Here is a 14,936-nt window from a genome sequence, read left to right on the forward strand (position 1 = left end):
TAGATATCCTATAGGTATTCAATGCAAGCCCAAATACACTCGCATAATCAAATCAATTTCTCTTATCAAATAATCAATTTCTTTTCTTATACACTCACCATTTAGTGCCTAAATACCTTAGGTCGTTCCCGTCACATTCAAGGAATACCCAACTCTACATTCCCGTACACTCAAGGAATACAACTAACCCGCAAGGCGAATACCTTAGTTCCTCTCAGAGGCGGTCCAAAGAATCTGGTCATTCATGGCACATTCAATGAATACCTGGGTCATTCATGGCACATTCAATGAATACCCATAGATAACGCTAACGGGCCATTTATGGCACATTCAATAAATGTCCACCTAACCTATGACATCAACAGTCATAACCTCAATTCCAAAACTTGAGGCGTGGAGAGTTCTAAAAGAGTGCGGTAAATTTATTTACGCATTATTAAACCTTATTTCATATATTATTTCAGAGAACGAAAGAGTATCTTGATTCTCGTATTTTTTTATTTGGCGTTATTAATTTGGGGATGTCTTAGTGTCATAACGTTGCATATCATAAAATATTGCAAAATCACATAGTAGTTAATACACATACACACGTATATATAGAGGTCTTAGCCTAAAGTCAAGTATGCTAATAGCCCTAGACCTATCTTAATAACCCAAATCATAATCCGAGTTAAAATGTCAAATTGGGTCAACTGGTCAAAGTCAACCCTGGTCAACAGTCAACTCTGGTCAAAGTCAACTCTGGTCAAAATCAAAGTCAACCATCATGGTCGAAGTCAAATTGTCGTTTCCATGTTCAACAGGGTTGGGTCATAGCCATGGTTCATGGCTAAGGTCAAAATGCATGGCTCATGGGCTCGTGACTAAGGTCATAGTTCGGACCCAACTGGCCAAGCCCAAACCTTAGAACTCGAAAGTCTAACACCAACTTATTTATTCTACCTGACCCAAATGGGGACATAAGGACCAACCCACATATAATTATAAACTGGCCCAAAACCTAATGGAACTGGCCCAAAACCTTAAATTGAACTGGTCCACAAATTTAAAACAAAACCGGGCCCAACATCAACTGAACTGGCCCATAGGCTAAGCCAAATTAGTCTGGCCCCAAACAAAACAAGCTAGGGCCCAAGAAACTAAACTAGAATCCGGCCCAACCAAACAACATAACCTTGGGCCCAAATAACAAAAACCAAAAGAAATGAATTCGGCCCAAAACCCCAGGCCCAAGCCCAAATCGAATCATTGTTCATCTTCTCCAAACTCTCTCCTCCACCAGCCACCAAAACGCGCCGGCCACCCACTCCCATTTCATCAAGTCGGTTTTGACCCAAATCCAAAACCAAACAACATTAGTTAAAACAAAAACCCAAAGCCTACAATCCAAACCTCACCCAAAACTAGATCTAAAAGATTTTACTGCCGCCATTAATGGCTTGCTTCAAGCTCCACTCGACAGCCCCACACACAACCAATAACCACCCTTAATCCAACCACACTTCAACAAAACAATCAACAAAACCAATCAACCAAAATACAACAAAAAAAAAACACAACCATCATCAGGTTCATTGGCGATTCTCGCCGCCATTAATGGTTACCCCAAGCTCCCAAATGTTCCAATGAAACCAACACTCGATCCCCCACGCACCCCTCACTAGCTATCCCTTTCCGATTACCTAATTCCATCGCCTCCACCAACAAACAAACCGACCAACCCAATAAAACGAATTTCAAGTTTGAGTCGCCATTAACGATTTCTTACATCACTCTAATTCTTAATCCCGACGTCCATCACACATCAACAACCAATTAATTTTAACATCACAGTATATAAAAAAAAGGTTTAAACAAATCCCTCAGGACGATTTGTCCGACGCCATTGACGCCTGTTCAAAGTTTGAACAGAGTCTCGACTGCCCAAGCCGCAACAGTTCAACAAAAAGTATTGACACCAATATCAATGTCGACAGTATATAGACACAGTATCCCAGTTCGACAGGTTGTATATCAAATCCTAATTCCACTAGAGTTTTAACAACGCGACAACCCGACGTCGAATAAAAGCAATATAATGGACAGTATACAAAACATAAACATTAGATAGTATACGCCCATATACGAAAACTATACATCCGGTGAAATAGCAAAATAGCTACTCACCTTTTAGCGACTTTCATTTCAAAGAAAATCTCCAAAGAAGAAACTTCTCTCTTTCCTCTCGTGAAACTCTCTTTTCTGAAAAACTCTCTGTTCTTCACCAACCCTATTTTTTTTTTTTTTCTGTTCTGTTCAAAACAAAACCCCCGAAATAGGGACGAGAGTTTATCCCATAAACCCACGTCTCCTATTTCCACTAACACTTATCCTATTTTTATTATCTCTATTATCTATTATTATTATCTTTATTATTATTATAGAAAAACAAATAATAAAAATACAGGGTGTTATACACAGTCACTATCAGCCATTTGAAAATTACTAGCCACTTCCTCTGTTTCCCCGTGAGGTGGGAAAATAAACCCTGATGACACATCATATGGATTTGGTTCCTTAGCATCGTCCCATAATCGATGTAGGAGAGATTTAAATGGTCGAGCCTCATTCCTATCCTGAATAGGACTGGGGCTCTTTGGTGTATATTCTAGTGATGGTGGCTCTGTCTCTATCTTATCAGATTTCAAGACAGTACTCTTGAAAGTTCTCCTATATTGCTTAGTAGTCATGCATTTCTTGGAAGCCCGTCTCCCAAGATCTGGTTCAGTTTTCCTATAAGTTTCGGGTCTATGTGACTTAGGCATTGTGCCTTAGTTTTCATATGACCGTTGATAGAAAACAAACAATTTTATATACATGCAATAGTAAAAATCCATATTCAAATAATTACTGCATGGTAAAAATAAACATCCTAATGTCAATTTTTAATTGTGGAAAAATACATGAAAAAAAAAATCCTAAAATTTATAGAGAAATAATCTCGTAAATAAATTTCCATGTAAAAATTTCTAAGAAAAAAAAATTTCCTAGAAAAAAAATTTCCACTAATTATTTCCCATAAATAATTTATTTTGCAAAAAAAAATTAAGCAATATCTAATTAATTTTAAACAACCTAATTATTTAAAAATTAATTAAAAGATTTTGAAAAACCGCATTTTTTCAAAAAAATTGTAGATCACAAGATCAAAACCGCAAAACAAAAGCATGCAAACCATGGAAAACCGCTCGATGCCAATGTAGGATTTTATCGATATCTCATGCATGATTCCTACGATATATACAATTACGTTATACCACATGCATAAAATAGCGAAGCGGAAATGTAAGATCGCATACCTTGGTCACAAACCTTGATTTGAAGTTCCAAGCTTTGATCTACAGGGAAGATGTTCTTGGCACACTCAAGATCTTCTTCTTCTTAACTTTCTTCGGAGTCAAGTTCCAACCTCGAAGCGGGAAGCAAACCTTTTTCACGAACCAAGAACCAAGAACCGACAATGGCTAGGAGGAGGATACCACCTATGGAATCTCCACAAAAATGGCTTCTACTTTAGAAAATGTTGGAGGTTGCCATTAAAGGAGAGAGAGCTTTTCTTGTTGTTTGGATGATTAAATATGTGAGAGGAGGGGGGTCTATTTATAGAGGTTCCCACCTCCTCAATATTGGATAGGATAGAGTCCTATCCTCATCTAATATTGGATAGGATAGAGTCATATACTTCATCTAATATCGATAGGATAAGTCATATACTCATCTAATATCGATAGGATAGAGTCTATACTCATCTAATATCGATAGGATAAGTCATATACTCATCTAATATCTGATAGGATAGAATCCTATACTCATCTAATATCTGATAGGATAGAGTCCTATACTCATCTAATATCAGATAGGATAGAGTCCTATACTCAGTGGTTTATCCTTATCTTGGTGGGAGTCTATCCAACCTTATTTCCAACATTCAGGAAGTGGAAGAGAATCAGCAGTTAATTGAGGTTGATTAGGAGCAGCATCAGCAGTGGAAGTAGGAATTGCAGATGCCGGGGCCAGAGGGACGGTATCATCAGAGATAGATTCTGAAGGAGTTACAGGAGGAGGTATCTGGTCTTCTGTGGGAGAAGTGACCTTGTTCTGATTTTGCTTCTGCTATCCAAACTCCTTCACTATCTAGTAGAGGAGAATCTTCAAGATGTGGACAATCATGAATCTCCAAATAGTTGAGGTGTGGGAAATGCACCTCGAGTTCTGGCCATTTCACAGTTAACTTGTGTAGAAACTTCAAGCGGAGCATTCCCACTTTCATCGTTGTGTTTGATTCATTCCGAAAGCCTAGCTTCTCAACTTGCCCTCCTCTGATATACAGTCTGTTTAACTTTTCCAAACTTGCTGGGTCAAGCCATACAACTTGTTCAGGGAAGCAGAACAAATCTAATTTCTCTAGACCAGGAGGGTAACTCAATTCTGTCCAATTACCCTTGAGTGTACTCCTGTCTTCATCGTCTAATGTCTACGACAACTTTCCCCATGTTATTAGCTAGAGAAAGCAGGCTGCCTATTTCTTTAAACTTACTCATGTCCTTGGTATGGATGTTTGCCTCACCCCCAATGCTTATGCTCAATTTCTTTAGTTTCTTCAGCTTTGTCAGTTCTTCCAATTTACAGGGGTCCTTACTTCTTTTACTTCCGATCACAAACCCCTTAAGGACTTCAAGCTGTGACAGGGAACCAAGGGCCTTGGGCATGTGATCCAACAAATAACATTCAGAGACATCCAATTTGCTTAGGAATCTGATCTCCTCTCCTAATTTTTCTAAATTTTGGCAACTTCGAAGATCTAGAACCCTCAAATTTAAGAGATTCTTGACTGAAGTTGGAAGCTCTGTAATTCTAGAAATACCAGCAAGACTAAGATACCTCAAGCTTTTCAGGAGGCCTAACCTATGCAAAGTTTCAGAGTCCCCATCCACAAATTCAATGTGATGATCAGCTTTACTGTGCCATCTTCCAAGTTGCAAAACAAACAGTTTTTTCACTTCCTTCATCTTTGAGAATAAATACTGAGCGCTTAGGCGCTCTGCATCTCCGTTGAACACTGACACAACAGAGCGACCCCTGCTCGAACCTTCTTGGTTTGAGTGTCCTTGTTCTCGAAGAGTTGAAGGATTTGACTCTGGCTTGTCCATTTTTAATAGGCAAGCACGACTAGATTTAATTAGATATGAAGATGGCATACCTGTTTCATCCAAATCGAAGAAACATTCTTGTCTAGCAAGGTAGATGACCAGCCAACGAACCCATGGATCCATTGTGAACTCACGAACAACTTTGCTGCTCTTGTTCTTGGCAGGATGAATCCAATTGCCTTCGACTAAATCGTTAAACCATTTCTCTCCAACCTCCTCTGCCGTTTTTTCAGCTGTTGCTTTCACAAAGCCCTCCCCAATCCACCAGTAGATTATAGTCCTTTTCTTGATGATCGAGCCTTGAGGGAAGATGGAAAGGCATAGCAAGCACTTTCGGAAATTTTCACCCAACTTATTGTAATCTGAAAGCATGTATATCATTGCTGCATTTTCTAGTATCTCTTCCAATTTCGTATCCAGGTCTGGCCAGTTGCGTTGAGCTTCCGGATCTTTGAGAGGTTGATCAATGCTGTTAGTCTTCCCCTTCTCCTCCGAGGCACCAGCAGCTGTTGGTATTATTGGTGGTTGTAGATCCTTTAAACAGGATATCACTTTTTTCTTTATGTTCTCAACCTCCACCTGAATTTCATTGAGTCTTTTCTTGTCATCCTCAAGCTTATTATATAAGATGTCATCTGTTTCTCGAGTTTTGTCTTCAAGTCGATCAAGCACAGACTTCTGAGTCATTGAAAAGATTGACTTGATATATTGACGTGCTTTTCTTATTACAAGGCATGTTTCGTCTCGTGATTTCTGACTAGACACTGTAACAGACATACTAACCAAAGAGACAATCGGTTCGGAGTACTGGTAAATGGCGACAAATCAGTTTCTTCTGATGAAGAAAGGTCAGGGGATCTCAATAGTTGGTTCTATTTGATGTGGTTTTTTGTTGGAGGCTCGAGGAAATGAAAGTATAATACATGCCTGAGAGAAGGCAGATGTTAGAAGCTAGAGGTCATATCCTTTTTCACTACAAAGTCTCCAAGGCAACAATATTCTAGCAGAACGAAGTGTCCGCTTAGGAGAAGGCCTTTGCTCTCGACTTTACCTGTGGTTCTCTAGAATCATGCTTTTCACAAAATTAGATTGATGCTTCTCCTGTAGTGCTGATATAAGAATAAGGGATCTACAAGTTACTTTCTTATAGGGGTTCACTGGCACAAATAAAATGATGCATCAAACAGTGTATAAACTAATTTTCGTTTCATTGGAAAAGTATAAAAACTGAAGTGTACAACTAATAGATTTTGGACTCCATGTCTTCGACTTGAACTTTTGACTTAAGTTAGCACCTTTTGTTCCACTGTGATAAAAACAGAGTGATCTTCTGATTCTAGATGCTGACAGAGTAACTACCGAAATCAAATATCACAAAGCACGATAGTCCAACATGAGCTGTTCATGCTGCTAACATTGCTCTCTGGGCAACGTAAACAGAGACATGGTTGATTGCGGTGCAGAGTGATCTTCTGATTCTAGATGCTGAAAAAGCAACTACCGAAATCAAATATCATAAAGCATGATGGTCCAACATGAGCGTTCATGTTGCTAACATTGCTCTCTGGGCAATGTAAACAGAGACATCACCAAAACCACCCAAACAAAATGATCATTTTCTTAGAAGAGATGATTAGAAGACTACAGAAAATGAAAAACAATGACGATTTTCTTTAGAAATGTAAGACTTTATCGACATCTGAACTAAAGAAAGCTCTATAACTCTGACAAGTTGTAACTACATATGCTGTACTTCAAGAAATTTACTAAATGCTATACAGGACTGCACCATTTCATTCACAGTTATATTGTAAATGAGCAAGAGTAGCTTTAATACTAACTTAAATATTGTGGAAGACGCTTCAATTCTATCACTGTGAAGTCTGAACACAGTTCATCACACCCTGACATGACATCTCAGTAATCTAAGTGTTTTTCTTCACTAAAAATGGTTGAAGTAATTATTTATTCAGAAGATCACCACCCTTTGCCTATGAGCCACAACCAATCAAGTGTTACGCCTGCAAATATCCCTCCTAGTAGAAATAAAACAAGCAAATTCCCCAATGCATTTTGTTCAGGCCCCTGCAAAACCAAATCATATTCATTTAAATAAGAAACATTAGAATTGTTTAAACACAATAGAAGGAAGATAATGATGCTATTAGTATTTATCAACTTTTGTAATTATACTATCGACATGCTAGACCTTGAAAAAAATGCAATAAACTAACCTTGTAACCGTTGGGCGCCACCGTAAGGACACATACGGTCAGATAACCATTTGTTAATCCTAAGAAAGAAGTCAGCAGTATCATCCATCCCTGGTCTCCATATTTGGCTGTGAAGTAGAAAGCTGGAACAAGTGCAAATCTAGCAATAGTCGCAATCAAGAGACCTCTTCGTGATTTCAACTTCAAGCTTTCAATGAGAGGAATGTATCTCCCAAACAGATCAAACACATTGTACATTGCAATCAGAACAAGTGCATACCTGAAAAGAAACCAGGGGAAAGTAAAATTTTAAGGTGTACCACATGAAAAGTTGGAAGTAAGAGAATCTTTTGAATTAATAAAGCCTAAATGGATAAGAAAAAATGCTAGTTTATATAAGTATAAGATGTCAAGCTTGAAGGAGAAGAAGTTCGTAGAATTACACTAAATCAATTGACTTTTGTTTTGAATGGCAAACTAACACTTACCATGACCCTAAGCTGTGTTTTCCAGTATCTTCAGATAAGAAGCCGGGGAAAATTGACAATGTAAGAGCATATATCAGAAACATGATAGCTGCAAAATCTTTGTTCTCAAAGAACAACTGTTTGTTGCTTCGACGCTCCAGACGCTTAGGATCTTCTTCAGCCTGTAGAATTTCCAAAATCTTTATATGATATTTAGATAGCTCATATTTTCATAAAAATTAGGGTGTGTTTGATTCACTTGGTGGAAATTTCCCTAGAGAAACCTACTTTTCAGTTTGAAATTTCATGAAATATGAGTACGCATGGGAAGTTTTCTCAACCCTCGAGAACAATTTGATGGGAAAAGTTAAATAAGGGGGCAATGGGAAATTTTTTGTGGATTATTCTTCATGAAAACTCTTAAAGGTGGTAAAGTTTCCCATGCGTGCAGGTGCCAACTAGCAAAGTTGGTAAAAGTTTTGGGTGATGATACCAAAGGTCTGGGGCTCGAACCCCGCCAACATTAATTAGTTACTGAGCACATTTAAAACAGGCATGCCAATCAAAAATAAATAAAACATTTTCCCATGCGTGCTCATATCTCATGAAACTTTAAACTCAAAACTGGGGTTTCCATAGGTGTCTTTTCCCCATGTGAAATAAAGACACCATTAATTTAAGACACAGGGTAGGTTAATACTCCTTCATTAGGTAGTGCTTGGATACCACCAGCGACAAGGTCAGCTGTAACTGTTTGAGATCCTTCTGATGCTGCTTTAGAACGATAGTGCTTCACAATTGGTAATTTCGGAAAGACAAATGCATATAGAAGCACACATGAGAACTCGAAGACCGTGGAGATTGCAAAAAACAACCCTGCAGTAAGCAATTGGAGAGGGTCAAAACAAATGAAAAATCTATAAAAAATTTCATGGAATGTGGGGTACATATTTTGGGACTGTAGTTAAGAAAAACATCTTGTATATATATATATAAAATCGACAACGACAACAACAAAAAAGTTTAGTATTTAAGCTTCAACGAATCTACCTTGAACAAGGTTTTCCAGCAAAAAACTGACATCGATCTCATGATTTTTGTTTTCTCAAGGCACAATATTATCTATAATTAATGTAAATGATGTTGAACTTAAAGTCTTCTGCATCTTTTTCAATTTGTATTGTCATTTGCTACATATTGTGGTAAACAGTTAAGCTACTCCTTCAACAAGAATAATATATCAACCAGAATTTCTAAGTTCCAAATACTCAGAAAGCAGAGAAGATGCTTACTATGACACTTGGCATAAACTGTGTTTTTAAGCATCACAAAACAACATTAACAAGTGAGACAAGAATTCTAGATAACAATAGTAATAACACATACTAGCTCCCGTGCGAAGTCCATCTGTAGAATTTTCAAAGGCCGCTTTTGTAATTAATCTCAAGGCAGAAGTTATAGCTCCGGATGCAGCCAAACCAGCCAGGAAGGACTGTATATGTACAACAACAATAAGAATCAGAAAATGTAACAATAGAAACCTGCATAAAAAGAAGAGTAACAAACTGATATCTCCCAGATGCATTATTCCATTAAATGATTTGTCCTTTCTCCTAATACAATTTTAGAAATGCCCTCATGTAATTATCTTTGTATATTTGGTTACATATAGCCCTCACATCAACTAAAATCATCAAAAACGCCCTACTGGAAGTAAACGTTCCATAAAAAATAAGTGTTGAGTAAAAAACAACTAACCTGAATAAACTCGGGGCACATCAAGGAGAGATCCCCAATCATTCCTCCTTGAACATGAGCATCTGCAACACCAAAAGCGCCACTCATTGCACATATAGCAATGAATGTCCCAAGGCCTCCTTTTCCAGAAGTAGCTAAGTCCACCTATTTCAGAAAGATCGTCAAATCAGGTTGACAAAATCATTGTAATGACAGTTGAAACTTTCTTAAAGTACAAGGTTTGGAACACTTACAACTAGAACTACCAAGGAACTTAAGAAAAAAAGTGAATAACCAAGTAAGTTTCGCTTTCTTGTGTTTATCTTTGCTTCATTGTATGCAAGAATTGCAAGTGTTCCAAGTGCAAAAGGTTGATACACAAGAGTAAGTACCCTTGAAGGGTGGTACCGCTGCACAATAGATAAAGACATGACAATATATGGTTAGATGAAATATCTTTTAAATTTAGTTCAATTCGAAAAGAGCAGTATTTAATGATGAGAACAAAGAACAATGTATTAATGAGTGGCATAGCCTCAAAACAACAACTATTCTTCACTGTACGCTATATGTATCAGCAATGCTTTTCTCATTTCCCTCCAAATAATAATATGTATTGAGCTACATACTTGAAACAACACATGCACTTACTACGCTTATGAACTACTGGTTTGAAACCTAGGAAAGAAAATGACAAAAAGAACATGGGTCCAACTTCCGAGTGCACAAGTGATTAGGAGCTTCACTTGGTAGCAGCAGGCTATACATGACTTAGAATGAGAAAGTAGTTGAATTGAGGGGAGATACATTCAGCTGACCCCAGACATTTGTAATAAGGATTGGCTATTGTCTATCTTAATAGTGTCACTGTTGCTGGATCTTTTCGGAGCAGACTGCCCAGCAGATCATTGCTTGGGGAAGACATGAGAGGAAACAAAATTTATCTCAGCCATACCAGACATGCTGAACTGCGACCAGAGGAGGTATTTTCTTTGATTTGTTAGAGTGGAAATAATCCAAAACTATTTCTAGAAACCACATCTCCTAGACTTGGAGTATTATCTAACAGACAAATCAAAAGTATAACTTTGTGCACAATAAGATGAAGGAAAATTAAACTCAAGATATTTTTAAGCCATGGTTGGTTTATACCGAAAGTGTGTTCGAACTTCAAACCCGAATTTTCTTTCCTTTCTTGCAAAAGTATTCAATGTAAATGCGGATGTAAGATAAATCACCGAAATAAGTTCATAAGAAAACAAGAAAATGCAGAGAAGGATATTGGCAACATACCGGAAACAAGTTGCCATAATAATCTTCTATGGTCAACATACTGTTCCATGAGAAAAGGCACCCGTTCCCAAGAAGCCAGCATACAAGGATAGCCATATACTTTCCCTGGTAGTTGCAAAAAAGATAACCATGTATTATCTTCTCGACGGCAAACCAACTTTAAAAAAGCAAATAGAAAATATTACTGACCTCAAGCTTAACTGGACTCCCATTTTCACTAGAGTTTTTCATGGCTGCACTACACACGAAAACAAAACAGCTTTAGACTACTCATTACATTACTGATATCACTGCTCAACTTGGTGTGAAATACATCACATAAGTTACAAACCATTTCACAACATACCATAACATATATTGATCATGTGAATACAAAAAGCATACATAAACAGCATAAAATGATTAAAAAAAAAAAAAAGCCCAAGAAGCAAAAACACAACATCATACCTTGGGAAAAAAAGAGGTTTGGATTTTGAATAAAGGAGATTCTTGGAATCTTATATATTAGAATATATACAACGTGTGGATAGTGGACTCTAATTTGGGAAGAAAGGGTAAATGGGTAATTATAGAGTCCAGGCTGGCGATATATATATTTTAGAAAGCGGAGACCTCTTTTCACACGTACCATTTTCATTGGGAGGAAAACTTTGTGTGTATTTGGTTGTTGTTGGGTTCTTTGACTTTCGCTACAATTGGTCAATTTGGTATTTAGGTCATGGGTTTTGTCAGCAACTCAAAAAATAGCTGACAAAATGTGTTGAGTTGAAATTTGGAGCCGAATTGAAAACTCATTGACATTAGCCGAATTAGGAATTTACCCTTTTGGATACTGATCCACAAGTATATGTACATGCTAAGCTTTGATTTTATTAAAAGTACAGTTGGGGCTGGAAATGCTAAGCTTTGATTTTATTAAAAGTACAGTTAGGGCTGGAAATGGTTTCAAGTATAGGTAGATGATAGGGTTTGATTTTATTAAAAGTACAATTAGGGCTGAAAATGGTTTCTATGTTTGTGATTACAATCCGATCCGAACCCGAACTATTTTAACAAGATTTATATTTTGATGCATAAAAATTAATTTATAGCATACATGTCACACCCCAAATTTTCAGAAAATTAAAAATAGGAAATTATCCACACACTATTCCATCTTCTGAAAATTCAGGATGAAACAAAACCCTAATAACCTATTATTAACCACGATATTAAAATATGAGATCAAATTAAAACCAAACGAACAACTCTTAATGTACAAATTCAAGAATTTACTAAACCACTCTATTACATCTGTTTCAAATCAAGACTTTATACTTCATAAAATATATACCAGTAAGACCCCAAGAGCGAATCCCAATCAAGCGTCTTCATCCCACAGATTCCATCATCTATGTTCCTAAGAACACACCCACGCCAGAAAACAAAGAAAATGGGGTCAACAAATTGAATTTTTGGTATGAGTAGACTAACAACAAAATATATACAATAATATTTCAAATTAATAAATATAGCATTACCAACCATTTCAATTTGGAAGACAATATAGTTCCGTTTTCCAAAACGGCGTGTAGTTTCTTCCCAAGTAAGATTTCAATCCCAATATACATTTCCAAGATAACTCACAACAGAAATACTACTTATTACATATATATATGATAACTTAATTAAATATTGGTTTGATACACATTACCTTTAAGCCAGCACGTCGTCTCAGGGTAGGATATTTACGTCTCTGCATAAAAGATTAATAGATCATATCCTCCTGCAAAAATAGAGTTAGACAGCACTATAAAAAGATTTATCTCAGCTAGTCAAATTTTTATTCATAATCAAACCTCATTTAAGACATTAAAGTCTAATTAATACAACATAGTTCGTCCCGCATATTCGGGGAATACTACTTATCATACCACATATATATATCAAGGGTAGTCATTCACATGACATCATTACGTCATAAAGTTTCCAAGTACATAACTATATATCTCAGACTATTACAAGTCATTAATGCTTTCATAATAACATATTATTTTAGAGTCATTCCACAATCACAGAAAAGATCACAAGCATTCAATAATATTATTCCCAGTCACACTTCACATCTATAACCTCACACAAACCACCTCTATATTTCTTTGTAACAAAGCATATACATCATAATACATAAATATTCATAGGCAATAACTCACTCATACGTAAAATCAATATTTCACTTTATTAATTATCTTGTTGACTCATTTATAAACAGACTCAACCCAATCTTTAGTTCCTACTATACGATTTGCACTCCACACATTTGCCAAATCACACATACACGTGTGCCTCTCTCCCACCGAGTATCATTATATCACAGCCATCTTTGGGCTTTCCATACACATAATCACAGCCTTTTTGGCTATAAAATCTCAGGTCATTCATGGCACATTCAATGAATACCTTGGGTCATTCCCACCACATTCAAGGAATACCCATCATAACACTAACGGGTCATTCATGACACATTCAATGAATGCCATGAGTCATTCCCGCCACATTCAAGGAATACCCAAACCTATATTCCCATACATTCAAATAATACGACCAACCCTTAATACTTTAGTTCCCTCTACATTCAAACTATTGGGTCATTCATGACACAATCAATGAATACCCATCTATCACATGACATCACAAGTCATAATATCTCATTACCAAATCCTGAGACATGGCGAGTTCTAAAGATGTGGGCGACACATTAAAACATTATTATCACTTATAATTATACTAGCATTACTCATGTCAAAACAGACCACACATGTAGAGAGTTATTTTCGCGCGTCAAGGCAAATCAAGCACTTAAATATCATTGAATGTAAACAGACTTATAATCAAACAAATACAATTTACATAACCACACACATATACACAATATCATAAACAAATAGTTCATTAGTCCAAATTCAAGTCCACACACACTAATGTCCAAAACAGATCCACATATACTAAAGTTTATATTCATATACAACTTCTATCTCACACATATATATTTATGTAGTCTCAAAATAACAGTAATTTCTAACACAATCACATAGTTATCACACAAACTAATATATATATATTATAGATATAGTGGCTGCACTTTTGTTCAATAATCCAAATTTTTCAGGATTGGAATCAAGCCTTCGTAGTTCTTAACCAATTCTCCAAATATTTTAATAATCATGATAAAAGAAAACATATAGATATCTTTTCATTCCACCCCAATATTTCCACAATAGTAAGAATATATCAAAAGTATAATAATCACTGACCATCTAATGCCATCATGTAACCACCCAACTATATCCATTTTAAACTTTAGCTAATTCTAACAACCTTGTTAATCCGTGCCTTGATAGACAACCCACCATTGGATCTGCCTAAAATTCTCACACATATATATTTATGTAGTCTCAAAATAACAGTAATTTCTAACACAATCACATAGTTATCACACAAACTAATATATATATTATAGATATAGTGGCTGCACTTTTGTTCAAAGCTGCTTACGTATCCAAATTTTTCAGGATTGGAATCAAGCCTTCGTAGTTCTTAACCAATTCTCCAAATATTTTAATAATCATGATAAAAGAAAACATATAGATATCTTTTCATTCCACCCCAATATTTCCACAATAGTAAGAATATATCGAAAGTATAATAATCACTGACCATCTAATGCCATCATGTAACCACCCAACTATATCCATTTTAAACTTTAGCTAATTCTAACAACCTTGTTAATCCGTGCCTTGATAGACAACCCACCATTGGATCTGCCTAAAATTTGTATATGTCATTTAACTAGATATCAAGAATCTATGGATTTAAATTTGAGGTCAATCCGATAATAGGTTGACCTCCATCTAAGCATAAACAAAGGATTGCGCCCATCAGTTTTCTGGTGTAGTTTCTACTACGACCAGTCCCACTAATGGAAGCCTCGACATATATCAAACCGTTGGATAAATCTAAAACTATAATATGGAAGACTACAATGTGTCAGGAAA

At 36.4% G+C, this 14,936-nt stretch overlaps 1 protein-coding gene and 1 pseudogene across 7 annotated transcripts; both read right to left on the reverse strand.

Moving 5' to 3' along the window:
- Positions 1 to 3,936: 3,936 nt before the first annotated feature.
- On the reverse strand, positions 3,937 to 6,113 carry LOC147477202 (disease resistance RPP13-like protein 4; annotated as a pseudogene).
- Positions 6,114 to 6,843: 730 nt separating this feature from the next.
- Positions 6,844 to 11,543, reverse strand: LOC147477203 (equilibrative nucleotide transporter 3-like). Of its 7 annotated transcripts, none has more exons than XM_086583026.1 (10): positions 11,350 to 11,543; positions 11,092 to 11,140; positions 10,903 to 11,007; positions 9,864 to 10,019; positions 9,631 to 9,774; positions 9,259 to 9,364; positions 8,573 to 8,748; positions 7,894 to 8,054; positions 7,427 to 7,685; positions 6,844 to 7,277 (listed from the first exon to the last, which is right to left on the reverse strand). In XM_086583026.1, exons 2-10 carry the CDS (start codon positions 11,131 to 11,133, stop codon positions 7,170 to 7,172), a joined length of 1,257 nt encoding a protein of 418 aa, XP_086439152.1. In that variant the 5' UTR covers positions 11,134 to 11,140; positions 11,350 to 11,543; the 3' UTR covers positions 6,844 to 7,169. The 7 variants fall into 7 exon arrangements, with proteins under 7 accessions (XP_086439152.1, XP_086439146.1, XP_086439145.1 ...); XM_086583020.1 differs by having other exon boundaries at positions 11,092 to 11,135; positions 11,350 to 11,528; XM_086583019.1 differs by having other exon boundaries at positions 7,894 to 8,072; positions 11,092 to 11,135; positions 11,350 to 11,494.
- Positions 11,544 to 14,936: the final 3,393 nt, after the last annotated feature.

The sequence above is a fragment of the Coptis chinensis genome, chromosome 9, assembly GCF_015680905.1.
Source record: "Coptis chinensis isolate HL-2020 chromosome 9, ASM1568090v1, whole genome shotgun sequence".
Lineage (NCBI taxonomy): Eukaryota > Viridiplantae > Streptophyta > Magnoliopsida > Ranunculales > Ranunculaceae > Coptis > Coptis chinensis.